This window comes from Mauremys mutica, chromosome 9 (genome assembly GCF_020497125.1).
Source record: "Mauremys mutica isolate MM-2020 ecotype Southern chromosome 9, ASM2049712v1, whole genome shotgun sequence".
Taxonomy (NCBI): domain Eukaryota; kingdom Metazoa; phylum Chordata; order Testudines; family Geoemydidae; genus Mauremys; species Mauremys mutica.
Window position 1 is genome coordinate 47345789 of NC_059080.1, and position 25885 is coordinate 47371673.

The 25885-nt window shown below is 44.1% G+C and overlaps 1 protein-coding gene across 3 annotated transcripts in view; it reads left to right on the forward strand.

The window, feature by feature from the left end:
• The window catches only part of VAMP7 (vesicle associated membrane protein 7), a 31400-nt gene that overhangs the window by 244 nt on the left and 5271 nt on the right, over window positions 1-25885 (forward strand). For all 3 annotated transcript variants that reach the window (XM_045030226.1, XM_045030228.1, XM_045030227.1), the window contains exons 2-6: window positions 16298-16456; window positions 20159-20216; window positions 21009-21146; window positions 22903-22993; window positions 24960-25027. In XM_045030226.1, the coding sequence (XP_044886161.1) occupies window positions 16311-16456; window positions 20159-20216; window positions 21009-21146; window positions 22903-22993; window positions 24960-25027 (501 nt within the window). In that variant the 5' untranslated portion in view covers window positions 16298-16310. The remainder of the gene's footprint in view (window positions 1-16297; window positions 16457-20158; window positions 20217-21008; window positions 21147-22902; window positions 22994-24959; window positions 25028-25885) is intronic.

Below are 25885 nucleotides of genomic sequence, written 5' to 3' on the forward strand. Positions count from 1 at the left end.
TAGGGCTAGGGCTGGGGGCAGGAGGAATCTGGGGGGTAGGAGGAGGCTGGGGGATGTGGGTCTGGGGAGTGGGCTTGGGGGACAGAAGGAGGAGGAGGATTGGGGAGAAGGGGTGGGGGTAATAAAGCAGGAGGAAGGCGGAAGAGGGCCTGGGGGCAGGAGGGGGTAAGGGTAGGACTGGCGGGGGGCAGGAGGAGGCCGGGGTGGGTGGGTCTTGGGGCGGGAGTAGGAGAGTAGGAGCAATAAAGCAGCAGGAGGAGGGGGTGTGGGGCTGGGCCCAAATGGGGACTAGAGGCAGAAGGAAGGAGTGTGGGGAACAGGTAGAAGGAGTAGGGGTGGGAGTTATCACCCAAGGAGAGTGCTGAAGCTCAGGGGCAGAGCCTGGGGCTTTTCACCCAAAGGACCGAGAAGCCGCATCATGCAGCGACATTTATTAGTAGCGTCTGGTGCAGTCGAGGAGGAGTGGGGTGTCCAAGTTGGTGGCTGTCGCCTGTACACCTGTGGGGTGTTGCCAGGAAGCTTCACCCAGAGACATTGCAGCCTTCCTGATTTGCCTCACTAACAACACCTGAAGTTGCTGACTGGAATCTAAACATCTCATTTAACCTTCCCTGTTGGTGCTGTTTGTTCTCTAGCCTGTCTTTATCTTGTTTACTTATTGCATTTCTCTTTTCCTGGGCAAGCTTGTTGGTTTCACTTTCAGATTCTGGTGTATGGGTGAATGTTACCATGCTGAGCTTGTAAACGCCTCAAAAGGGTTTTTAATGCCAGTCCCCAAAACAAGTCCCAATATTTTGCTCGTACAAATCTAAATATTTTGGCATAAACTGACAGTCTCTCTTTAAGAGTGGGAGGAAAGGGACAGACTTCCAACAGCAAAGCTGTCCCTTTCTAAGGAGAGCTGCCATATAGAAGTAGAGGTAAACAGGAGGGAAAATAGTGAGATGTTCTTGGGGGAAGCTTTGTGACAGTTGAACTTCTGTAGGTGAGAGTTGTATAATCTTTTGTTAGAGACAAAGGCAATTGTGAAACCAAATTAGCTTTAAATGTGGAGGGGGTGGGGAAGAGAACAAATATTACTCAATAATTACAAAAGGGAAAACAAAGTTTGCTGTTTTCCCACCTGTTCTGGTTAGGTGCTTGCATTGAGTGATGTGTTCTGGTTTTAGCTCATAGGGGGATGCTGGAAGTGGAAACCGGAAGACTGTGGAAGTCAGCTAGCTTCTGACTTTGCATGTGGGCTTTTATGCAAACATAAGAATGGCCAACTTGTGGAACTCCTTACCTGAGGAGGTTGTGAAGGCTAGGACTATAACAGCATTTAAAAGAGAACTGGATAAATTTATGGAGATTAAGTCCATTAATGGCTATTAGCCACAATGGGTAAGGAATGGTGTGCCTATACTCTGTCTGTCAGAGGGTGGAGATGGATGGCAGGAGAGAGATCACTTGATCATTACCTGTTAGGTTCACTCCCTCTGGGGTACCTGGCATTGGCCACTGTCGGTAGACAGGATACTGGGCTAGATGGACCTTTGGTCTGACCCAGTACGGCCGTTCTTATGGCCCTACTGGGTCAGACCAAAGGTCCATCTAGCCCAGTATCCTGTCTTCTGACAGTGGCTAGTGCCAGGTGTCCCAGAGGGAATGAACAGAACAGGTAATCATCAAGTGATCCATCCCCTGTCACTCAGTCCCAGTTTCTGGCAAACAGAGGCTATTCATATTCATATATGGAGATATACTTATCTCATAGAACTGCAAGGGACCCTAAAAGGTCATCGAGTCCAGCCCCCTGCCTTCACTAACAGGGCCAAGTACTGAATTTTGCCCCAGATCCCTATGTGGCCCCCTCAAGGATTGAACTCTACCCTGGGTTTAGCAGGCCAATGCTCAAACCACTGAGCTATCCCTCCCCCACCCCCAGGGACACCATTCCTGGCTAATAACCATTGATGGACATATCTTCCATGAATTTATCTAGGTTTTTTTTTTTTTTAACTCTGTTATGGTCTTGGTCTTCACAACATCCTCTGGCAAGGAGTTCCACCGGTTGACTGTGCTTTGTGTAAAGAAATACTTCCTTTTATTTGTTTAAAACCTGCTGCCTATTAATTTCATTTGCAAAAGGGGTGGAGCGGTAGAATGAAGGCTGACTTTGATGGGAAGCTAGTCAATGAACTTGATGGAAGTTGTAAGGAAAGTCTGTTTTATTTTTGTTTTTTCCCCTCTTCAGTCTAGGCTTGGTAAGTTCTTATCTCTCAACAATAATTAAACACTAAAAAGGGACACAGAATGAAAGACTCATCAAACTTGAATTTAGTAAAAGCAAGGTTTTACAGAACTCAAACAATAGAAACGTATCAGTGATGCAACAAAAGTTTTCAGTGGAAAATCTCTTGGCTTGTATTTAAAAACCTGAACTATGTAAGACTGTCAGTGCATGAGAACCTGAGTATGAAATTGACCAGGTATGCAAAGTGCAACAGGCCAGTTTATTTTAGTTCATCTCTGGAACTAAATGTCACTATATATACACCGTATGTACTTGTTAATAAGCCAGGTTTTTTTAGTAAAAAAGGGAAGCACCAGCTAAGGGGGTCGGTTTATGAATGGGTATAGAGAGGGAGAGGTGGGACACAGCCCCTCCCCTCAACAGAGGAAGCAAGGAGAGGCAGCAGAGCCCAGAAGGGAAGAGGTGGGGCCAGAGTCTCTCAGCTTCTGGCCACGCTGCTCTGCCCCCCAGCCTCCGAAGCAGCTGCAGCTATGGGCTGGCAGGCTGCAGCCATGCTGCTCGGCCTCGCCGCCCAGCCCGCTGGAACATGCTGCAGCCACGCCGCCCGGTCTGGCCCGCCGGAGTAGTCTGCGGTCACGCTGTCCAGCCTGCTGGAGCAGCTCTAGCCAGGCCAGAGAGATCCTCCCCTGGTCCTCCCCAGATAAGCTGGGAAGGGATGGGATGGGGAGAGTGTACGGGTCCCAGGCTAGGGCTGGGATCATGTGGGGGGTGGTCACATGGGTTACTCCCCTGACCCCCAGCTTCTCCCCCACAAAAAATTTCCCCGCCAGTTGCTGTTCCAGCCTGTCAGTGTAAACAGCTGATGCGCCGGGACACTTTTTGTTTACTTAGGTTTACCTCTGTACCTGCGGACGCTCGAGGTAAACAAACCATCTCAGCCCACCAGTGGCTTATCCTGATGGCCCGGGAGCCAAAGTTTGCTGACCCCTGAATTATAGGGTTGGCTTATGAAGGGGTCATAAAAAATTTTCCATTTTTACTTATCCATCTGGGGGAGGAGGGGGGCGGGGGTCGGCTTATAAATGAACCAGCTTATGATCGAGTATATACGGTAATTTAGGCCAATTATTTAATTGGATTCAAAATAAGGATTAAACACTCTCACAGATCATGAGAAAATGTACAGTTACATTTGCTAAGGGGGAAAGTAGAAGGGATATAAACCTTCATGTTTCAGAACATACATCAACAGCTGAATTACGTAAATTAAGTTGTCATGGGATAAGAGGGAAGATCCTTTCATGGATTGAGAACTGGTTAAAAGACAGGGAACAAAGGGTAGGAATAAATGGTAAATTTTCAGAATGGAGAGAAGTAACTAGTGGTGTTTCCCAAGGGTCAGTCTTAGGACCAATCCTATTCAACTTATTCATAAATGATCTGGAGAAAGGGGTAAACAGTGAGGTGGCAAAATTTGCAGCTGATACTAAACTGCTCAAGATAGTTAAGACCAAAGCAGACTGTGAAGAACTTCAAAAAGATCTCACAAAACTAAGTGATTGGGCAACAAAGTGGCAAATGAAATCTAATGTGGATAAATGTAAAGTAATGCACATTGGAACTATACATACAATATGATGGGGGCTAATTTAGCTGCAACTAATCAGGAAGGAGAACTTGGAGTCATCATGGATAGTTCTCTGAAGACGTCCATGCAGTGTGCAACGGCAGTCAAGCAAACAGGATGTTAGGAATAATTAAAAAAGGGATAGAGAATAAGACGGAGAATATCTTATTGCCGTTATATAAATCCATGGTAGGCCCACATCTTGAATACTGTATACAGATGTGTTCTCCTCATCTCAAAAAAGATATACTGGCGTTAGAAAAGGTTCAGAGAAGGGCAATTAAAATGATTAGGGGTTTGGATCGTGTCCCATATGAGGAGAGATTAAAGAGGCTAGGACTTTTCAGCTTGGAAAAGAGGAGACTAAGGGGGGATATGATAGAGGTATATAAAATCATGAGTGGTGTGGAGAAAGTGAATAAGAAACAAATATTTACTTGTTCCCATAATATAAGAACTAGGGGCCACCAAATGAAATTAATGGGCAGCAAGTTTAAAACAAATAAAAGGAAGTTCTTCTTCAAACAGCGCACAGTCAACCTGTGGAACTCCTTGTCTGAGGAGGTTGTGAAGGCTAGGACTATAACAGGGTTTAAAAGAGAACCTCCATGAATTTATCTAGTTAAGTCCATTAATAGCTATTAGCCAGGATGGGTAAGGAATGGTGTCCCCAGCCTCTGTCAGAGGGTGGAGATGGATGGCAGGAGAGAGATTACTTGATCATTGCCTGTTAGGTTCACTCCCTCTGGGACACCTGGCATTGTTCACTGTCAGTAGACAGGATACTGGGCTGGATGAACCTTTGGTCTGACCCAGTGTGGCTGTTCTTATGTTATGGGCTAGGAAGAAACTTCTTTAAGGAGCTGGTTATTTCATAATCGTTACGGAGTCATACAAAATACAAACATAAAATCCTACTGCCACAGGGTGAGTAATAGTTCTCTTGTATTGGGCTAATGCACTCCCATGTTATACCACACAAGGTCTGTGAAACATCTTTTACTGCCCGTCTGACTAGACGGGATTTGACCAATCATGGCAGCTTTTGTGTTCTTGATGCTCAGGCTGAGAGATGCAAAAAATAAACAGCCTAAGTACAGAAAAGAATGTTACATTAAAACAAATGTGAAAATCTAAGGTGGTGTTAATGGTAGGAATATCTTTAAAGGGACACCTGTCAGGTCAAAATAAACTAAGAGCCACATGGAAGCTTTGGAGGATAGGATAAAAACTTTTCCTCATTTTAAATGAACGAAAATGAGGGGAGCTAAAAAGAAGTTTGGCTCACTTTCTGCTCAAGTCATCAAGTTTAAATATTCACTATAGAGGTCAAGAAGGAATCTGTAGTCTATTGATACAAATGTTGCTCATGCTAGTTTTGTTAACATATGTACTGTGGAACAACACATACCATGCATTGTCTGTACTGAATCTGATTTGGAGAAAACCTTTTCTGGTGACCTTAGGAGATTTCCCAACAAAGTGATAGGGAAGGGATTGTGTTCTGTATCCCTCGTGGCTCTTTGTGCCCCCCACAAGCAAATAGAATCATATCAATCTAGGGCTGGAAGGGACTTCTAGAGGTCATCTGCACTGAGGCAGGACCAAGTAAACTTAGATCACCCTTGACATGTTTGTCCAACCTTTTCTTAAAAGCCTCCAGTGATGGGGATTCCACAACCTCCCTAGGGAATTTATGCTAGAGATACCCTCAGAGTTAGAATGTTTTCCTAATATCTAATCTAAATTTCCCTGGCTGCAGAGTAAGCCCATTTCTTCTTGTCCTACCTTTGGTGGGCATGGAGAACAATTGATCACAGTCCTTTTTATAACAGCCCTTAACAGATTTGAAGACTAACATCAGGTTCCCCCCAGTTGTCTTTTCTTAAGACTAAACCTTCCCAGTCTTTTTTACTTTCCTCATATGTCAGATTTTCTAAACATTTTATCACTGTTGCTGCTCTTCTCTGGACTCTTCAATTTGTCCACTTTCTCAAAATGTGGTGCCCAGAACTGGACACAGTACTCCAGCTGAAGCCTCACCCATGCTGAGTAGTGGGCAGGACAGTTACCTTGCTTATGCTCCTGTTAATACACCACAGAACATTAGCCTTTTTTGCAACTGGATCATATTGTGGATTCTCATTCAAGTTGTGAGCTGCTATAATCCCACATCCTTTTCCATAGTACTACCACCACCTATTCAGTTATTCCCCATTTTGTAGTTGTGCATTTGATTTTTCCTTCTTAAGTGAAGTGCTTCACACTTGTTATTGAATTTCATCTTATTGATTTCAGGCCAATTTTCCAATTTGTCAAGATGGTATTGAATTCTAATCCTGTCCTCCAAAGTGCTTGCAATCTCTCTCGTCTTGGTGTTATCTGCAGATTTGATAAGCATGCTCTCCACTCCATTACTGAAGTCATTAATTAAAATTTTGAATAGTACCAGACCCAGGACTGACCCCTATGGAACCCCACTAGATACACCCTCCCAGTTTGATAGCAAGCCATTGATAATTAGTCTCTGAGTAATTTAATCTAGACTGCATTTTCCTAGAGTGTTTTTGAGAATTCCCTTATTTCTTCTCTCTCCTCCAGTTCTGAGCTGTGGCTAGTCTTCTAGTCTAGGAAGACTATGGAGTTCTCCTCAGTGAGTGGGGGCAGTACTGTTGAGTGAAGAGACATAACTGTGCTATGTCTGTATTGATTCCTGCTCCATGCTAGCATGAAGAATGAGCAAACAATCTAACTCAATTATCTCAGATGGCAGCTCAGCACTTACTGTCGTCTAGGCCTTAGTTCTGCAAAGTCTCTTGCTGCTTTTCATCAAAGATGCCAAGCACTGTAGTGCATTTTGGGGTACTTGACTGCATAAGTATGAAACCCCAAATTGTAGAAGACTGAAACTGTACAGTGTCTCATGATTTCTTCCTCTTTCTCACCACCTGATTGAGTTACTGTCATTCACTTTCTTGAGTCTTCTCTGAAAGATCACTGGGAAACTTCAGCTAATGCAGAATGCAGCAACCTGTTCACTTACTGGTCTGCATATGGAGTATATTGCATCATTATTTTGACTATACTGGTTACTTACTTGTTTCTGGGCATGGTTCAAGACATAGATTTTGATTTGCAAGGTGCTATATAATTTGGGTCTGGATTATTCTGCAGACAGCATTTCGTCTATCCATCAGCCTGCAGTTGAAATCAGATGAGATTCTTGCTAAGAGACCCCAGGTTTGAAATCTGGCAGAGTCATCTTGAAAGAGGCCTTCAACTCTGTAATATATCTATCCTCTTCTCCCCCCTCTTGGACTGGCAGTTTGCCTTGAGCGTGTTGCAAGGCCTGTTTAGTCCCTCAGGCTCTTTCTAAATGAGCAAAGTAGGTCCAGATTTTCTTCCAGGAAGTTTTGAGTTGGTCTTGTACAGCTTGGGTATTTCTAAACATTATGTTTCTAATGACTATAAACATGCTTAGAGATTGAGGGTACATGTTTGATGCATTAAATATTCAAAGCATTAGTTGTAAGGGGTTGCTGCCGTACTTCCTGCTTCCCCCATTATAAGGGTGGAACCTCTTTAAGGTTAGCATTTAGGAATAGCACAAATAATTTTAATTGGAGTTAGGGGGAAGATTTTATCCAGATTGTTCAGTTGGCCAATGGGAGCTGCAGGGGCAGTGCGCGGAGCCCCCATGGCTGCCCCTGCGCCTAGGAGCTGGACATTCCGGCCGCTTCCGGGAGCTGCACGGGGCAGGCAGGGAGCCTACCTTAGCCCTGCTGCACCACCAACCGGACTCTTAGTGGCCTGGTCAGCACTGCTGAATGGAGCCGCCAGAATCCCTTTTCGACCAGGCATTATGGTAAAAAACCAGATGCCTGGCAACCCTAGTCATGGTTTTTTTCCTAGTTATGCCATACTGTTTGTATCAAACAGTGACAGTCTCCTGTTAGACCAAAATGCATCTCTTACCCAGTGACCTGTAGTGCTTCAGTGGTGGCTGTGCACTGCAGTGTGGGAGATTCAGGCTTGATTCCTTATCCTCTCCTACTGCAGATGTAGTTTGCATCCTTTTCCCACCTCTAGCTGAAGTAGTGGTGCCTCATGCCATTCCTTGAGGTAGATTAAGGAGGGGTGTTGAGAGTCTCTAAAGTTTTCACCTAAAAGGAGCCCCGGAAGTGTAAGAGGGAAGTGGAAAGAAAATAATACTTATATCTATACAGCACCTTTCATCCAAGAGTGTAAAGTGCCTTAACATATGCCTCCTGCTCAGCCTCATTTTTTTTCCAAGTGGGGAAACTGACACAGAGGTTAGGTGACTTGCCAAGGACATGCCACAAGTTAGCTGGCCATTACGCATCCTGTCTCTGGTGGATTCTTGGCTTATGCTGAGGAAGCATCATTTGTACTCTAGGCATTATCTCATCAGGCACTAATGAAGACAGCCGCTTGCTGTGTAATGGGGTTGAGCAAGCTACAGTGGTTCTGTAGCCCTGTTTGCTCTTTCAAGATCCTAGTCGGGGATCCTAGTCTGCTTCTGCCTCTCATGAGAGTATTAAGCCCCAGTAAATTGGCTTGTACAGAGATGCAGTTGTGTTTGGGATCCAGTCTATTTTTGGCTTGGCTTGCTTCTCCATTTAGGCTTTAGATAGGTAAATGTGGTGGTTTTCTGCTGGAAGGTTTCAAGTGATGAAAAACTTTCTTTCTGAAATAGGCTTCCAAGGAAGGGTTTGGGTTTGTTTTTGTTTTTTTTTAATTCCCCTCTTTGGAGGTTTTATGACAGATTGGACAAACACCTGTCAGGGATGGTCTGGGTTTACTTGGTCCTGCCTCAGTGCAGGGTGCTGGACTTGACATCTCATGGACCTTTCCAGCCCTACTTTCTGTGATTCTATGGTTTAGTCAGTCCTGGCATGTGCCTTTTTATATCATCATGGCCCCACTCTAAAATCACCTGGTGACCACAGCATATAAACAGATAAATGTGTCCAGTGGGCTAAGCCCTTTTCCTGCCTTTCAGAATAATGGAGGGAGGTATTTATTTGGTAACTGATGCACTCAACCGTGTCTGGTTGCACTTAAGCTGAATTCTTGCTATATGAGGTTCTTAATACTTAACTCTCTAACCCTCAATAAGAAACTTCCCCAGCTCTAGCAATGTGCTCTGAAGATCCATGGACTCAGGCTTTCCCAGACCAGAGGTGACAAGCATCTTGACTGTGGAGTCTGTTTGCCTCGTCTGGTCTGGGTCTCCTTCCCTGCTCTGGTGTTCTGCAAAGGTGCAATGTAGTGTAATGGGTGTGTCTGCAAAACTTCTCTATAGTTCTGGATGAGAAATTACTTAAAGCAACTTGATCAGTTTGAAATCTGATTAGGAAGAGGTCATAGACCTTTCTGGAAGAGAAGTTGCCATCTCAAGACACATAAGGACACTTCTGTCTGACCAGACTACAGTGTTACACTCCCTTGCAGACGGGCCAGTTTATGGACCTTGATTTCTCTAGATATCTCTCTCTGAGACTTTTGGAGGAAGGGGGTTGTTATGCTTATAAGAAGCACACAGCGTCTTTTTCAGGGGAAAAGGCAATACGCCGCATTTATTGAAGATACAACAATTAGCAGTTAGACTGTCAGTCAATGTTATAGTTACCAGTCCAGAATCCAGATCAATCTAGTGGCCAGCTAGGTTGATCGTGGGTAGGTAGGAGCCGGGCTCTGTCGGTCGCAACATGATGCTCCGGGGAAGTCTTGGCAGGATGAACCCAAAGTTTCATGGCAAGGCACCTTGTTTATATAGTGATTTTTCCTTCATTTGGGACCAATGAGTTTTAAACCATCATGCTGTAATCAGTTGTTGTTTGACGAGTGCTTGTTTTCTTAAATTGTTTTTCTCATCCTTTATCTTGTTCTTTCATCAAGTCTCTCAGGGAGTTACCCCATGCTGGTTTTGATCACAGCTATCTTGTCCCCATTGATAGGTGCCTGTCTCATCTTTCAATCTGCCCTCTTCTGACATTTCAGTAGGGGCATGTTGCAACCTCCTGGTGCTTTTGCATCTGTCTCTGGATCCTCCCTAGACCATCTGGTTCAGCGATGGCCTTCACACTTATCTCAACACACACAAAACAGAATTAATTTACACAGAAAATTTTGAACAGGAACATCAAGTTGCAATGCAAAAGAAAACAATTATGGCATTCTTTTACTTATTTGAGAATGCTAAACCTACAACAAAATGGTGACCCTCAAAGGTCTGTTACTGCATTAAAATCAGTCCAGACACAAAGAAATTCTGGCTGATGCATCTCTACTAATGGCGTATCAAGCCATTCCTATCAGCTATTCAAAAAGGGTGGCTGGCAGGATATGGTCACATCAGTACATTTAATACACGCTACATTATCATCTCATTATTCTTTATCCTTCATTCTAAATCATACAAAATACAAACATAAAATCCTACTGCCATAGGGTGAGTAATAGTTCTCTTGTATTGGGCTAATGCACTGCCATGTTATACCACACAAGGTCTGGCTTACAGCAGGTAGGTTTCCAGATATTGGTAGGAAGGATCAATAGATTGTTGTGGTCAGGCTTCTAAAGTCTCTTTCATAAGTAACTTGTAGGTCAGTGCGAGCCGGTCACCTCAGGTTTTTACGATCAGATACGTCTCAAACAGCAGAAGAGCTGATGAGGACTCCTTGAAAGCATGTTTTAAACCCCTTGTTAAATCATTATGCAGAGCAGATGGCTTAAGTGCTGCTAATGATGATGGTTTGCAGTCCTGTATGCCTTTCTCTGTGTAACTTGCTGTCTCTTCTGTGAAATAGATATTCTGATCATTGTACGGATGTGGGCAGGTGGTGAGAGATATGAACATAGTGAGGCTAAGAAAAAAGGTCAAGGCGTGAATTGATAGAATGGCCAGAACCATGCGTCCTGACTCCTAGTCAGTCCCCTACTCTGATCACAAGTGAAATGCCCTGTGGGTATGGTGCATGTGGGTTTTTTTGTGTGTGTGGTTTCTATTTTTATGTATGTATGTGGACAAGTGCTCCATTTCATAAGTGTCTGTTTCATCCTGCAAAAGAATCCTGAATGTCTGTGCTGCAGATGCCAATTTAACTGCCCGACGTAGAGGAAGAAAGCAATAGCCTGTGAAGGGATCATGACAGGAGTTAAGGTCACCTGAGCTTTTAGGGAACCTTACTAAAAAAGCATTCTCTCCTAGAAGTGCTCCTGCACATAAATAAAAATTTTAAAAAGTGCAGTTCTGTTAGAGAAGATGGGTGAAGTAATGAGAGAAGAGTCTTATCTTTATAGTAGTAAAGGACAATAGCAAGTCTTGCATGCCATGATCACAGTTGTGCTATCTATAATATTGGGGAAAATAACTCTACAAAGATGATGGCAAACAGAAAAAGGTCACCAAATAAATGTATTTGCCACTGTAGCTTTTGTTCTCTTTGACTAATCTTTTGCTTGCAAATCAGAGATAAGAACAGTGCATGCTGAGAGAGAAGCCTTCAAAGCCCCTGAGAGCTTGCTTGCTGACTTCCTCAAGCTGGTAGGGCCTTGAAGCTGCATAAGCAAACAAAACAGCTGCACAGTGAGGATAAGCAGGAAGCTTGCTGACTGCTATGCATGTAGCGGGGATAGTGCTGAGAAGCCAACAGGGAGTGACTGTGTAGCACTAATGCAGGGAGAAGGATGCTGCAAAAAAGGCTTCATGACAGTTTATCGATGGGATGTCAGTCCTACTGCTTAAGCCTAGATTAATGTCCTAACCAGGTTGTTCCCTCTAGGAGTGAGAATGGGTGGGAGTGACTGAGGTAAAAACAAGCACTTTGAAATATAAAGGGGCCTGGGGAAGTGGGGAGCCATCAGCACAGCTCTAAAGAAGAAGGAGGACACAAGTGCAGCTGGTAAACATATGTATCAAGTTGCAGTCATCCAGAGACACTGATTGGTTGCTCAAAGCAGAACTAGTGCAGACCAAAGGAGTAGCAGGAGTAGGAGTAGCCCTCTACCTCTAGTGGGGTGAGGCTGAAAGCCCATTAATTTGGGTCTGAAGATTGACTATTATAGACCAAGAGGGAAGTGAAAGAGGCAAATTCAGTGAACGCTAGGGCACTGGAGGGAAATACTGCTGTGACTGGCTGACAAATGCTGCAGGGCCCTTCGCCCTGCCCTGCTTATTGCTCTGTTTTCATGTAAGAGGCCAAGGAAAAGTAAGTGTGGGCAGCTCTCCTGCATCTGGGATTTCATCGATTCAGGGGGTGTTCTCTGGGTTTGTAAAGCTCGTCCATTTAATGGCATATCTGATTTGCCCTCTTCCTCTGAAAGTCTCCTTCAGCAGCCCGGAGCGCTCTAAATCTTTCATTGCTCTGCTCTCCTGCTTATCTACTCTTGTGTCTTATCACACTGGCTTTGCCAGTGATGCAAGCTTGAACACCTGGCTGTTCCCACAAATGTCTCTATGCTGATTTTCAGCATGGAATGCCATTTCTGACTTAATCCATAAATCCACTACCCTATTCTTCAAATCCCGCCTCATGACACATTTCCTGTGATGTCATCAGTTGGCCAATTTGCATGGCACTCAGCACTCTTTAATACAATGATATCAACTCTATCAGATTTCAAACCACTAAGCTATGCAATAGCTAACCTATATAACACTGTGGCCTTAGCATCATTGCCCCTCTTCCTGCCTTCCCACGTGCCTACTATTGGCATACTCACCATCTAATTTGAAGTGAGATTCAGCAAGTATGATTACTAGTGCAGAACTCTATCTCTGTGTCTCCAGTGGCTGGCCCAGTGGGACCTTGATCCTGAGTTGGGGCATCACAAACATCAAATATTAGCCCTTGTGCAGAATTAAGTGTTTTTTAAAAAAAGTCACTTTATGCCCATATTGCTAGAGCAGACTGGGTTTGGCTTGATAGAAAGGTAATGCTAATTCTTTCAGTACATGCTTTCTGGGTTCAAAAGTTAAAGGCTGCTTTATGGTCTGGTGCCTCCTACTTCCTCTGTATGTGCCTTTCTCCTATTTTCATGCATAACAACTCTTGCACATGGTGGGGAAAGTGCTGGCCAGAAAGAGGTTGCTGAAGTGCAGGTCGTATCAGGTTGTTTTGTCCCTGCTGCCTCCTAAGATGGACACTGATGTGATCCTTGATTGCATAGAGTCATTTCAAGTCTCAGTAGCTCTGTATATGCTTGGGAATTGGGCTGTTGCTGTAAACAGCGGTTGGTACCAAGTTTCCAATTCAATGCTTGTTTCCTGTAACAGTGTACATAATGCAGAAGGGTCAAAACCAGCAGTTCTCAATGTTTCTACTGGGAATCTGGCACTGACCCGCTATTGTCAGGAATGGGTCATTTTCCTACTGTAGATGGAGTCCTGTTGTATTAACTGAGATGGAATATGTGGGCCCAAAGACTTAAAGGTGTCAACATAACCCTGAAATTGTCCAACGTTAAACAGTTTAAACAAGGTTTGGGGTTTGGTATCCGGTGACCTTAATGGCAAACACACCATGAAACATTCTTTTAATCGTTTATTAAAGATGGGGGGGGGACAGTTAAAGCATTTGAAATGTATGTAAAGTATTAAATCAGGTTTTCATTTGAACAATAACCCTTGTTGCCTTTCCTTGGAGCTCTGGAGAGCCTTCAGAAAGGAGAAGAAACCTTATTTGACCATCTTTCCGATGGCAGCCAAGATAACAGGCCTTTCTGGGGAGAAGCAAAGAAGTTAGCTGAGATGACCTGGAGGAAGTGGTGGTGGTAAAGTCCGATTTAGTTTCTTAAATGACAGAATGAGAGAGCGGGAGAAGAGGGAGGAGAAAAGAACAGCAAAGATAGAAAACGCAGCTGCTGTCTCTGGTGTTGACTCTCAGTGCTGAAAAATCCAGACACAGCACACAGTCTGATCAGCCACTTCAAGACCTGGCAAACTTGTATTAGTGTCAGGCTGTTTAGATCATTGCATTTAGCTGCCTCTCTGGTCACAGGCTTGCAAAATATACAGGCCAGGCTAGGCTAGCCAGACTCTACTTAGGCAGAAGGAAAAAGAGACAGAAAAGAGAAGAAATAGAGGGGAAGAAAAAGAACTGGGGGGAGGAGAACGAGCATGCAGCAGGTGACAGTCTTACATCCCAGGTCAGTTTTCCCAAGCCAATGGCTCATGGGGATGATGTGGTTAAGGCATGTCAGTTTCATAGCCAGTGGTACCCAAGGGAGTAGTGTGGCCAGCAGCACATCCAAACGTCTTTGGCTGCCCTAACCTGCTGGCTCATTTGGCCACTGTGTAAACTGGAGATGGCCTTTCAGTGTGAGATCAAGTGAGACTCCAAAGCACAGCTTTGGGGGTTGTAGTTGAGTTAACCACTCAGCCACTGCACTCACATCCCAGGTGCTAGTTGGGTTTAGCTGCAGCTGGTAGAGGTGGAGGTGCTGATGTCACCTGAGTCCTCTGTCAGGACATCTCTCAGGTTAGGATGAAGACGGCCTGGGGGCCCAAGAGACAGTGGGGCCGGCAGCCATGATGTTGAAACTCACTCTTTCCCCTTTTTTTCAGTCAGCCAGGGTTGCGGTAGCCTCCTTCTTATTTCCCCCAAAGAGTCTTTTCTTGTAAGGACCCCAACAGAGAGCGATGGGTAGAATATCCGTCCCCTCATTATTCTGTTGACCAGTTAGGTCTAACTTCTGACACACCAACTGTGGTCTCACTGTTCTTGTATACCAGGCATGATTTTAACACACTTCTGGAATTGTATCCGTAGGTGTCTGTTTGGACTAATTCAGTCATTGTCTCTCTTTTGTACCTTTTCCCATCATTTGATGTTATTTTGACATTTTATGAACTTTGAATCACTTTTTACAGTGGAGCTCACAATTAGGGTCAATTTGTAGGACCAGTTATCACAACAGTCCACTGAAATGATAGATGCTGGGTTTATGGGCAAGGAGACTAGTGCTGAAAATGCTGTGATTTAGTGCCTTTTCTTGGCCTTTTACAGTTTTTCAGTGGGGATGAGGTGTTTACTAGAATAAAACACCTCATCCCCACTGAAAAGAAAGTACCAGGGAAACCAGCACAATCCTGCTTCCAGTCTGAACAGGGATTTGATTGCTTGGCATTCTCAACGCTGACTTTCCACTCATCCCAGTCGCTTCAGCACACAGTCCGATGGCTCTGCCAGCCAGGCTTCCCAAGTTCAGATCCATGGTGATGTGCACAGCGTCTGTTTCAGTGGCTGAGTACAAGATGGATGACATTGGAACTCTCCAAGTGGAAAGTGAAAAATAGTAGGCTCCCTTGCAGGGTCAGGAGGCGTTCCCTTTACATACGCTCTAAGCAGAAAAGAGGCTTATGGATGTACTGCACCTTTTAAATCTTGGGTCCCTGACAGCAGACTAAAGTGTTGCTATTCCACTGATTAACACAGTCTGCTGCCTCAGCAGCTAACAAGTACTTCTCTACCGTCTTGCTAGACTCAGCATAACCCCAGTCACTTGGAAGCTTAAACCCTGAATTTGATATTTATATGATGTGAGGATACATGGTTATCTTCCCACCAAAGGATGCAGTCTGAGGAACATTCAGTCTAATTTTAAAAGATTCAGAATGACATGCTGTGAGGGTTTTTTGTTGTGGAAATCCATGCATGTTGATTTGCCTAAAGCATATGAACCTCATTAACTGCCAGACCAAGAGATGCTACTGGGGAAATGTATATGGTGGTTCCAGAACTGTAAGCTGCTGGTGTCTCTCCTGTACTTTGGATCCATAATTTACCAAAATCAGGAAACCCCTTTAAAACAACCAGCTAACCCACAGAGATTTGTGTGCATGCATTAGCACGGGCATTGGTGCATTGTGACCACTACTGGTACAATAATCATCGTCTTGCTCCCCTTGTCTGTTATGAGACAGGGGGCTACCTTTTGCCCCAAAGAGCTTACAGTCTGAGATGGTCTTTCCATTGTACGTGGCATGTCTTGTGCAGTGGAGCCATGCAATGCTAACTTGGGAAATGGTGAAAATTGTGACTCTCCTGTGAAACTTAGTTACCTAGAAGCAAACTCCTTTGCAACGTTTTCTCTTGCTGAGGAGATTGGAAGGGCAATTAACTGCATGTAGTCCCATGATGCATGACCTGCATCAAACCAGAATCTTGTAGCGAGGTCAGCATAATTCTACCTATCTTATTGAGTGGTGCCTAGAAAAGGGGAAGAGGAAGAAAGATGGGCTGCAGGTAATGGCATCCAGTAGAAATATTGAACAGTCTTACTCCTTCCTTGCTCTCTATGCCAAAGATAGAGAGATGCTGTTAACATGGAATTACTGTGCTCTGCTGAGAGGGATCTATAGAGGAAGTGTTATGAGTCTCCTAATCCTGTGTGTGTTGTGTCTCTAGCTAGCGTGAAGCAATGGCTATCCTGTTTGTCGTTGTTGCCAGAGGCACGACCATCCTTGCCAAACATGCCTGGTGTGGAGGGAACTTCCTGGAGGTGACGGAGCAGATCCTGGCAAAGATACCATCAGAGAACAACAAACTCACCTACTCACATGGAAAGTGAGTAATGCTCTGTCTTCTGGAGTTGTGGGGAAGGGGGAGAGAAGGGACCTGCTGTGGGGAGAAACTGAGTTTGGGCTATTGCTACTTAGTGATGTATTAGGACCTCTGAAGGACATTGCTCCCACCCACCTTGTTTCTTATGCTAAAAATTCAAGTCTTGAATGCCCTGTGAACAGCTAGGTGGATTATGACATCACACGTCAAGATTGAAAGCTGAGCAATTGATCTAACCATGCTTTCTGAAGTGGTGCTGAACATGGGATGCCTTGGGCTGCACTTGCAGTTATGCAGAGTTTAAGGGCACCAGGTTTGCTGCACTGATTGCTGACACTTCTTGGCTACTGATACATTTAAGATGTCTCATTGCTCAGGCAGTTCTTAGAAACCTGTCCCTCTAAGAAACCAGTGGAGTTGGTGGTATCCTCTGGTATGGCTAGGAGAATCTTTGAACTATGAGTCGGAGATTCATTGGACATACCCAGAAATAGTTATCAACAATGGGGGAGGCCAGAAGGGTGCAACTGGTTATGTGCAATTTTGGCTTTGGGCCATGGAGAGCGAAATCTGTGTGGGATAAAGCTTTAATATAGATTTATTTAAACTTTCCTAAAGTATGCTGACTCCCTGCCTTTACAACACTGCATGACCCAAACTGCCAGTGACAGAACTATGGCTGGACCTCAATGGCACAGATCAGATGGATGGTTTCCCAAAGTTCAGGGTGTTTCATTTCAATTGCATCTCTACTCTAGATCTGTAATCTAGAGTAACCCCAGACTTTCCCTCACACTGTAAGGCCACGGGTCCAAAACTTGGTGCACTTTAGGATTCCAAGTGTGCTTTCAGGTAACAAGTGGCTGGACCTGCCTGCTCCATTGTTACACACAGGCTGTCTGATGAAATTTGTAGGAATCCCACAAATTATAGCTCTGACTGGGGAGGACTTTGACTGGGAGCACTGCGAAGTGTTGTATTTTAGGGATGTGTCTCACTGAGTTGGCCTAGTATCTGCTTTGCGGTCTTCAATTTTTACAAAAATACTAAATCTTAGTCTTGAGGACAGCTCACATTCCTTACTCTAATCCTGAATTTCTCCTTAAAGTCAAGCTGGGCAGTTGGCTTGGCGTGCCTCCATTAGTATATTTGATGCATGCTAATTGGGCTAATTCCTGATAGAGAGGATCTTGGCTCTGCAGTCTGTCTCAGCTGTGCAGGGAGCTCAGATGAGGGATAATGATTACTAGCAGACATGTCTGCTTCCCAAGTGTGCTATGGGTTACGTGACATGCAGCAGGAGTGTATACACCCCAGGCCTTGAGGGAGCTAAACTTGGAACTGACTGAAGATATCAGCTGGGGATGGGTGGCTATAACTGGGGCAAGGGAGGATTATTGCTTTATTAAACACTTTGCTTGAATAGGGTGAACTGCATTTCCCAGACTTTCTAAACTACTGCAGTAGGATAATGCACAGTGCAGACTTGGAGCTATTGGGCAGCTCTGAGACTAGGCACACGCCTCCCCAGCCAGAATCGCAGGGGCTCCCTCCTAGCAATCTAATTCTGCAGTGTTTATATGCCCATAACAAAATGGGGAGAACCACCCCTTAGATTGGAACTCCTCTGTCCTTCTGTCCTTGCACAGGGGGAGGAAATGGGCAGATTGGCTCAAATTCTATACACCTCCTTTTGAAGAGTGTTTAGAAGGTAGGACGTCTTCTTACTTGTGTTCAAAATCCTCCAAACAGCCCGGCTTCCCTACTTGGGACCAGGCAATTCCTTCCCTCCCCTGGGACAGAGCAGAGATCATGGCATGGGGCTGGGAAGATGCAGTTCAGTTCTGTCCAGTTGTGGTACTTTTGGACACCTGAGCAGGGCACCTGGGGTGGCCTGAGGAGAGGGCTAAGAGTTCAGAGCTTAGGCAGTTACTTTCTGCCCAGCGTCCTGGCCCCCAAAGACAGGGAGACCTGGGAACGCTCTTCCCCCTGTGCCAGAATGTCTGGAGTCTCTGCTTCTAAACCAAAAACAAACTCAGAGAGGAAATAGCTGAAGCCTGGTGTGTCCCCGTTAATGCAGAACTTTAGGAGTGAATGCCTGATCTTGCTGCAACCACTCCTGGGTTTCAGGGTCCCTACCTAATGCTGTTTAGCATCTGGATTGCCCGATGCTATCCATTCTCTGCTACTGCCATGAGGGAGCCTTCTGACATAGAAGGGATGGAGTTTATTCCCATTTGGGGATTAGGGTTGGGCTTTTAGGGGCTCACAACCACCCAGTAAAAATCAAAACCATGTCCAGAACTCCTAGTATGTGTGTGGGAGGGTGTCCTGTGTGTGCGCATGTGCGTGCAAACACACAGGTGAGGCAGAACTGGACAAATTGTACTAGACAGACTGCATCTCTCAGGAATGTTGTGAGACTTAATTAATGTCTTGTCAATTGTTTTTTACATCCTTAGATGAAAGAGGCTGTATAATAATTCAAAAGTATTACTAAGATGCCTTTCTAAAACCTGGGAAAGAACACTGCTGTTGTACTCATTTATAGGTGTTTAATAATGCAGAACATCAGGCTTGCTTAAGTGTGTCAGTCTAGGTGCAAATGGAAAAATTAAGAATGAATGCAAGACTTGGAGCAATGTGGCTGCTCGCTATTTCCAAGCAGTTGCTCAGTTAATTAAATGCAGCCTAGCAGTCGGAGGATGCCAATCACCATAGAGCTGTTTGTGTAAGCAGCTGATGGAGGCTTGTGGAGGCATTTGATGGAGGCCTTTGAAATTGGTTTAGTAAAAACATTAATCCAGTTATTGATACAACTTCTGTTGTGGTAGCACCCAGAGAGTCCAGTTGTGAACTGGCCTCCTGATGCTAGAGAATCATAGAAGATTAGGGTTGGAAGAGACCTTAGGAGGTCATCTAGTCCAACCCCCTGCTCAAAGCAGGACCAACACCAACTAAATCATCCCAGCCAGGGCTTTGTCAAGCCGGGGCTTAAAAACCTCTAAAGACAGAGATTCCACCACTTCACACATTCCAGTGCTTCACCAGCCTCCTAGTGAAATAGTTTTTCCTAATATCCAGCCTAGACCTCCCCCATTGCAACTTGAGACTTGGGCCAGAAGAGTTTACAATAGAAATTTCATTGCTTCATTAAGCAAATTACTGTGTGGACACACTAGCTACACTTTTTCAAGGAATTTATGTTGGCTTACTTCGGTAGGCATGATTGTTTGCTTTATACTTGGGATGATGTTGCATTGAATCGTATCTGTGGAAGTCCCTTGATGGTTTTACCTTGGTATGTTAAATGATTAGTACAATGCGTAACTTTAATACATCTGCAGTTAGACATTGCCTCACTTGGCTGTTAATCCAGAGGGAGCCAAGTGTGGGCTGTGAGCTACATGGTGCCATTGGGATACCAACCTGTACCACTGCCCACAGCTGTTATCTTTAGTTCTATGCAGGTTACAGTACAAAGGTCCCAGAAGAAACATGCTGTGATCAAGATGGAGCATTGCATGCTGGGACCTGTTTCTTTTCTGTAGGGTGGCTGCAAGTTGCTCCACTCCTTAATTTGGGTGTGCCTGGCAGATAGCTGTTTGAACACATCAGACATTGGGGTCTTCTACAGTAGTTCATGGAGTCTTGCTGGCAGCTCTGAATAAGATGTGCTCTTTTTTTTCCCCTCCCTTTTTGCAGTTATCTATTTCATTACATCTGCCAAGACCGGATTATATACCTATGTATCACAGATGATGTAAGTATTTTGGATAACGCTACTATGTGTACACCCTGAAAATGGTAGCGCTTTTCTCTCTGTGCGTATTCATGAAAATCAATAATGGGCACAAACCCATGGGGCTGTTTTCTTCAGTGGCATTCCTGCATATTTACACTGGTGTAACTCAGAACATGGGCCCCTCTATCTAAAGTCAAAGTTCAAATATTTTAGTTCAGTCTACCTCAGTATCTAGCTGGTGTGTGTATGGGGGACGACAGTGTCTCCTTCCCACTGCACCAACTTCCCCTGCTGCTTTCTACTTGCAAGTGAGTTGGTAAGATTCACCCAGCTTTTTCAGCAGGACAATAGAACTACAAGGATCAGGTGACTTTCGCTCTGCAGTCATTCCTAAAGCATCCTAGTCATTAGTACAGTACACTTAAGCTTTGCCCTCAGCTGTGGAAGAAAGTACAAATAGAGGCTGTGAAGTCTTTTGTCTTTGTCTTTGTTTCCCCTTAAAAAGTAAATAAAGCACAGGCTTGCTTTTGAGCTTTGTAGGGCTGATTCCAGTGGGTATCCAGGGAGGAACAGACTGATACTAAAAAAGTGACTGCTGTTAACAAAGAGATTAAGAGGAAGAGGTAGCAAGGCATTTGCAGGGTTATGCGCAGCGTGGTGGTTCGTATTTGATAAAAGGTGGAGGGTCTCTAAATGGTTACATGTCTTAAGTTTTTCTGTAGGCCACCTATCCCCCAGTTTCCTAACTAGAATGTTGTTAGGGGACTTGCAGTTTTCTGCCTGATGTGAACATTTTGTTTTTACTTTTAGAACTTTGAACGTTCCAGAGCCTTCAGTTTCCTGAATGAAATTAAAAAGAGATTTCAGACTACATACGGTTCAAGAGCACAGACAGCACTTCCATATGCCATGAACAGTGAATTCTCCAGTATCTTGGCTGCACAGCTGGTAAGATACATATGGTCAGAAGGGGCTCTCTAACCAGTCTCATCTCTCCCTGGTAAACGCTCCTGTTGTTGGCTTTAAATCAGTGGTTCTCAACCAGGAGTATGTGTACCTATGGGGGTATGCAGACGTCTTACATGTCATCAACTCATCTAGATATTTGCTTATTTTTACAACAGGCTACATAAAAAGCATTAGCAAAGTCAGTGCAAATTAAAATTTCATACAGACAATCTTTAAGTCCCTAGTCAAACTCCACTCCTATCCTTGGAAAGAGTTCTCCTAAGTAGGGAGGAGAGTGGTGTTTGGAGAGAAAAATGCATGCATGCTTTGTAATAGCTTGAGCAGAGCTGTGTTGGGAGCTCCTGCCTGAACATTGATGTGCTTCTCATCAGCAGGACTCATACACCTGAGGAGTATGTAGCCTTTCTAGGACTGGGCATGTCTAAGCACTTGATAGTCATAAGCACGGCTGATGTAGTCTGCTGTTTTGAGACTGGAGAATTTCCTGTAGAATCCACCCTTTGTCACAGATCTTGCTTCAGTCTCAACTTCCATATTGAAAACCTTTCAAGGGAATGTTTAAAAATATGAACTGAATGTAACGTGACTGCCCGTAGTCTCAGGTAACATGGAAACAATAACTTTGAGCAATTAACTGCCCCATTCATTTCAATTAAGTGTTGACTCCTAGTGACAGCTTAACGGCAACACTCTTTTATTGTGGATCACTTGAGCAAAAACATTATGCTAATATTCTTATCCAGCAATCCTAAACTGCCTCCTGAGTGTGGAAAGCTTTCACCCTACTGCTCTCACCCAGCTTCCTTCATAATGATGTTGATTATGCAAATAATTAGCATTCTGGAAATGTGGGGTAGCACAAAAGGAAATGCAAAGTATCATGCGGTTGTAGTGTTTGTAGTATTCACTTTCCTACTGAATTCAATAAAATCCACTTGTATAATTAAATGAAGCTGTAACAGAATTTCCAATCAGTTTGCCACACTAGAGCACCACAGAATTTGTCTAGCTTGCTGCAGTGTACACAGGGCACTGATAACAAACTTTGCAACTAACCTTGCAGTTGCAGTTCCCGTTTCCCAGATGAGGATTGATGCACACGAAAGAAGTGACTTGCCCAAGACTGTACAAAGTCAGCTAGGACATAAACTCTGTAATCTTAGCTTCCACCTCAGTTTTTATTTTTCCATGTCCGTCTGCCTCCTGTAATACCTAGTACTTGTCTAGTGTTCTTCACCCATAGATTTCAAGCCATCTACAAGGGTACTGAAGTAACAGGGAAGATAAACCTGAGAATCTCTGGGTAGAACTTCACTTGTAAGCTTTTGGAAATTAGTAGCAAGCTACAGTAGATGTAGGAAGTGGTTGAAAGCAGTCTGCAAGACCTGTACAGATAGAACACTGGTACAGTAACTCCTCACTTAACGTTGTAGTTATGTTCCTGAAAAATGCGACTTTAAGCGAAACGATGTTAGGTGAATTCAATTTCCCCATACAAATTAATGTGAATGAGGGGGTTAGGTTCCAGGGAAAAAATTTTCACCAGACAAAAGACTACCTATATTATATTTGGATTATTATTATCAGATATTATATTTGGATTATCTCTCTCCCCTCCCACCTCCCCCAGCTTGCCAGCAAGCTCTTTAGGAGAGAACAGGGAGCTGAGATAGGAGAAATTTGTTTTCATTCTAAACAGATCTGTACCATCACTGACTCAGTTCATCTGTTACAGAAACACCACTCAGAGAACAAGGGCACTGATCGGATGGTGGAGACACAAGCCCAGGTTGATGAACTTAAAGGAATCATGGTCCGAAACATAGGTATTTATCACTTCACTTCCCGCTCTGCACACAGCATGCAGCCCTGGGTCCCAGAGGAGCATCCCTTTCAGAGGCATTCCCAACTGTATTGTGCAGCTGATGTTTTATGGGAGGCCAAGGTTTACCTGCCATCTTCTGCAGTGGTAACTTGGTTGAACAACAGAGTCTGCTACAGTTGGCAAGTATTCCAGGCCACATACAGAAGTGCTCTGAGTTTGCAGGAGAATTTGTTTGCACTAAGATTTCACTCTGAGTGGCAGATTGGGATTGAGGAGTGGTGTTGCAGACCAATGGTGGATGCGCTCCAAATTCCAAATGCTCAATCTCCATTCTGCACTGAAAACCATGTGGGCCTGAGTGCTGGATCAGGGCCTTAGCAAAGCACGTGTATCACTCCTTTCCTGATGGATTTGAAGAGTCTTAAAGCTGGAAAGATTTGGAACACCTTCTATTCTTGGAGAAGGCAATGGTTTATCCAAACTAAGGCTTTGTCTGCACAGTGGGGTAATGTGCTCTACAGGTTGTTTTTTTTTAAAACTCATTACTTGGTCTGTGTAGACCTTGCTGGTGTGCTTTGATGTAGTGCTGTTTGAAATGCATTGCATTAAAGCACACTAGGGAATCTTTAGTGCACACCAAGGTCTACACAGGCCAATTAATGTGCAGCATGTTAGTGTGTTTTAGAAATCACACTCCTCTAGAACACATTACCCCACTGTGCAGACAGGCCCTAAAATCCACTTGGCTCTTTGTCATAGCCAAAATAGCAACTCACCAGTTTCTGATGTAGGGCTCTTTTACACTAAAATATTTACTTCTGGACCCAAACTATATAGCAGGTTTATAGAGTTATACAAGTGAGATGAAGCTAGAGGTACTGTATTAATGCTTCCTTCAAAGCCTCGAGTAGCTTGTTAAACGACTAATCCAGAGGTAGGCAACCTATGGCACATGTGCTGAAGGTGGCACGTGAGCTGATTTTCAGCGGCACTCACGCTGCCAGGGTCCTGGCCACCGGTCCGGGGGGCTCTGTATTTTTATTTAATTTTAAATGAAGCTTCTTAAACATTTTTAAAACCTTATTTACTTTACATAGAACAATAGTTTAGTTATATATTATAGACTTATAGAAAGAGACCTTCTAAAAACGTTAAAATGTATGACTGACACGCGAAACCTTAAATTAGAGGGAATAAATGAAGACTCAGCACAGCACTTCTGAAAGGTTGCCGACCCCTGGACTAATCCATAGTGTGACCTGTTTCCTTTTGAGGGCTTCATTCATAAACAGTGCCCTAGCCCACTGCAATAGAGTTCAAGAAAAACTTGCTTGCTCACTTAAGATAGAGGGCCAGATCCTCAGCTGGTATAAATTGGTGAAACTCTAGGATCTGGCTCAGTAATTTGGGATTACTTGGGACATGGGGATTTTCTCCTCCCTCCACCTCAAATACTGTACACCAAGTAGCTCGGAAGGGTTGTGCACAACCCTTAACTGTCTAGCAAGCGAGCTTTTTATTGGTAAATGTTTGTAAATGTCGATTTCACTGTACTCCTACCCAAACCAAGGGAAACATATTCCCATTGACATTACTCAAAACTTCCATTAAATACGAAAAATGCTGCTTGAGAACTTAGTTTGATTTAAAGATATTTATTTTGTACACTTTGACATATGTTGACAATTTGTGTTGAGAATCAAGAAGCTTTATAACTTAACATCTAACTTAACGTCATCGGGGCAGGAGGGGCGGTTCAGACAATTATGTGATTTCCTGGAGCTGTGAAAATTTAAATTGAAAAAAATAGAAAAAAGGATTTGTTGAAATTATAAAAATACCAATTGAATTCTGCCAACCCTAGTTGTATCAGAGATGTCTCCTGGCCTTGAAGTAGCAAGAGACTTGGATAAGGAAGGTGCTTTTGTACCTCGATTCTGATTGCTGATTTGTTTTTCCTCCCTCAGACCTGGTGGCCCAAAGAGGAGAGAAGCTGGAGCTGCTGATAGACAAAGCAGAGAATCTAGTGGATTCAGTAAGTACAGAGAGGCGTGAGGGGGAGGTGTGGACTTTATGTAGTAACCAGACATGCTGGTATCATATTAGTTATGAGCAAAAGCTGATATTAACCAGTGTGCAATGAGTGCAGGTGGCAGCAAAGACCAGGCACAAGAGCTGTACACAGACAATGCAAATACTGGGGCTTCTAGACACTCAGCCCTTGTGTTTGTACTGAGCCTGCATATCGTGTGTACAAGACACATGACTTTCTTTCAGTCCCCCTCTAGGCCTTACCTGTGCAACTTGGTTTCCAGCAACAAAGCTGTGTTTTGCTTGTGGCGTAGCTTATTGTGCCCTCATTCCTTACTGCACCGTGTCTTCTGCTATTTGCATCCGAGGCGTAGCAGTGCATGAGATGTGTGGATGGATACTGGATACCAGGCTACATGTAGACATGACAGAACTCTGCTCCCACTGGAATAATGCCTGATTCCTACCTCCTTGGTGCTAGTTCAGTTATGTGCTTCTGCTGCTGCATCCTGCTCTGTTAAGGAACCTTCCTGTATAAGTTCCACGCTTCCCCTTTCTTCCTGTCTGTGCACACAAGCCCCAAATGCCCATGACCTTCCTTCCTGCTTTCTAGTATATAAGGGGAAAGCCACAGTCTGGGTTTCCTTCATATTTTGGTTCCATGACCTCTATGTTCTTCATTAGAGAAACCTTAATTATGAAAATAACTCTGAGATCAATTGACTTCAGGCTAATTATGTGGAAGCCTTCTGGCCTACAATAGTGCTTTGGCTACTGAAAAGAAACAAGTTACTGCAGCTAACACCCACATAGCTATGAATGGGTCCCCTAGTTGTTCTTCACCTCTCAGAAATGTCAAGAA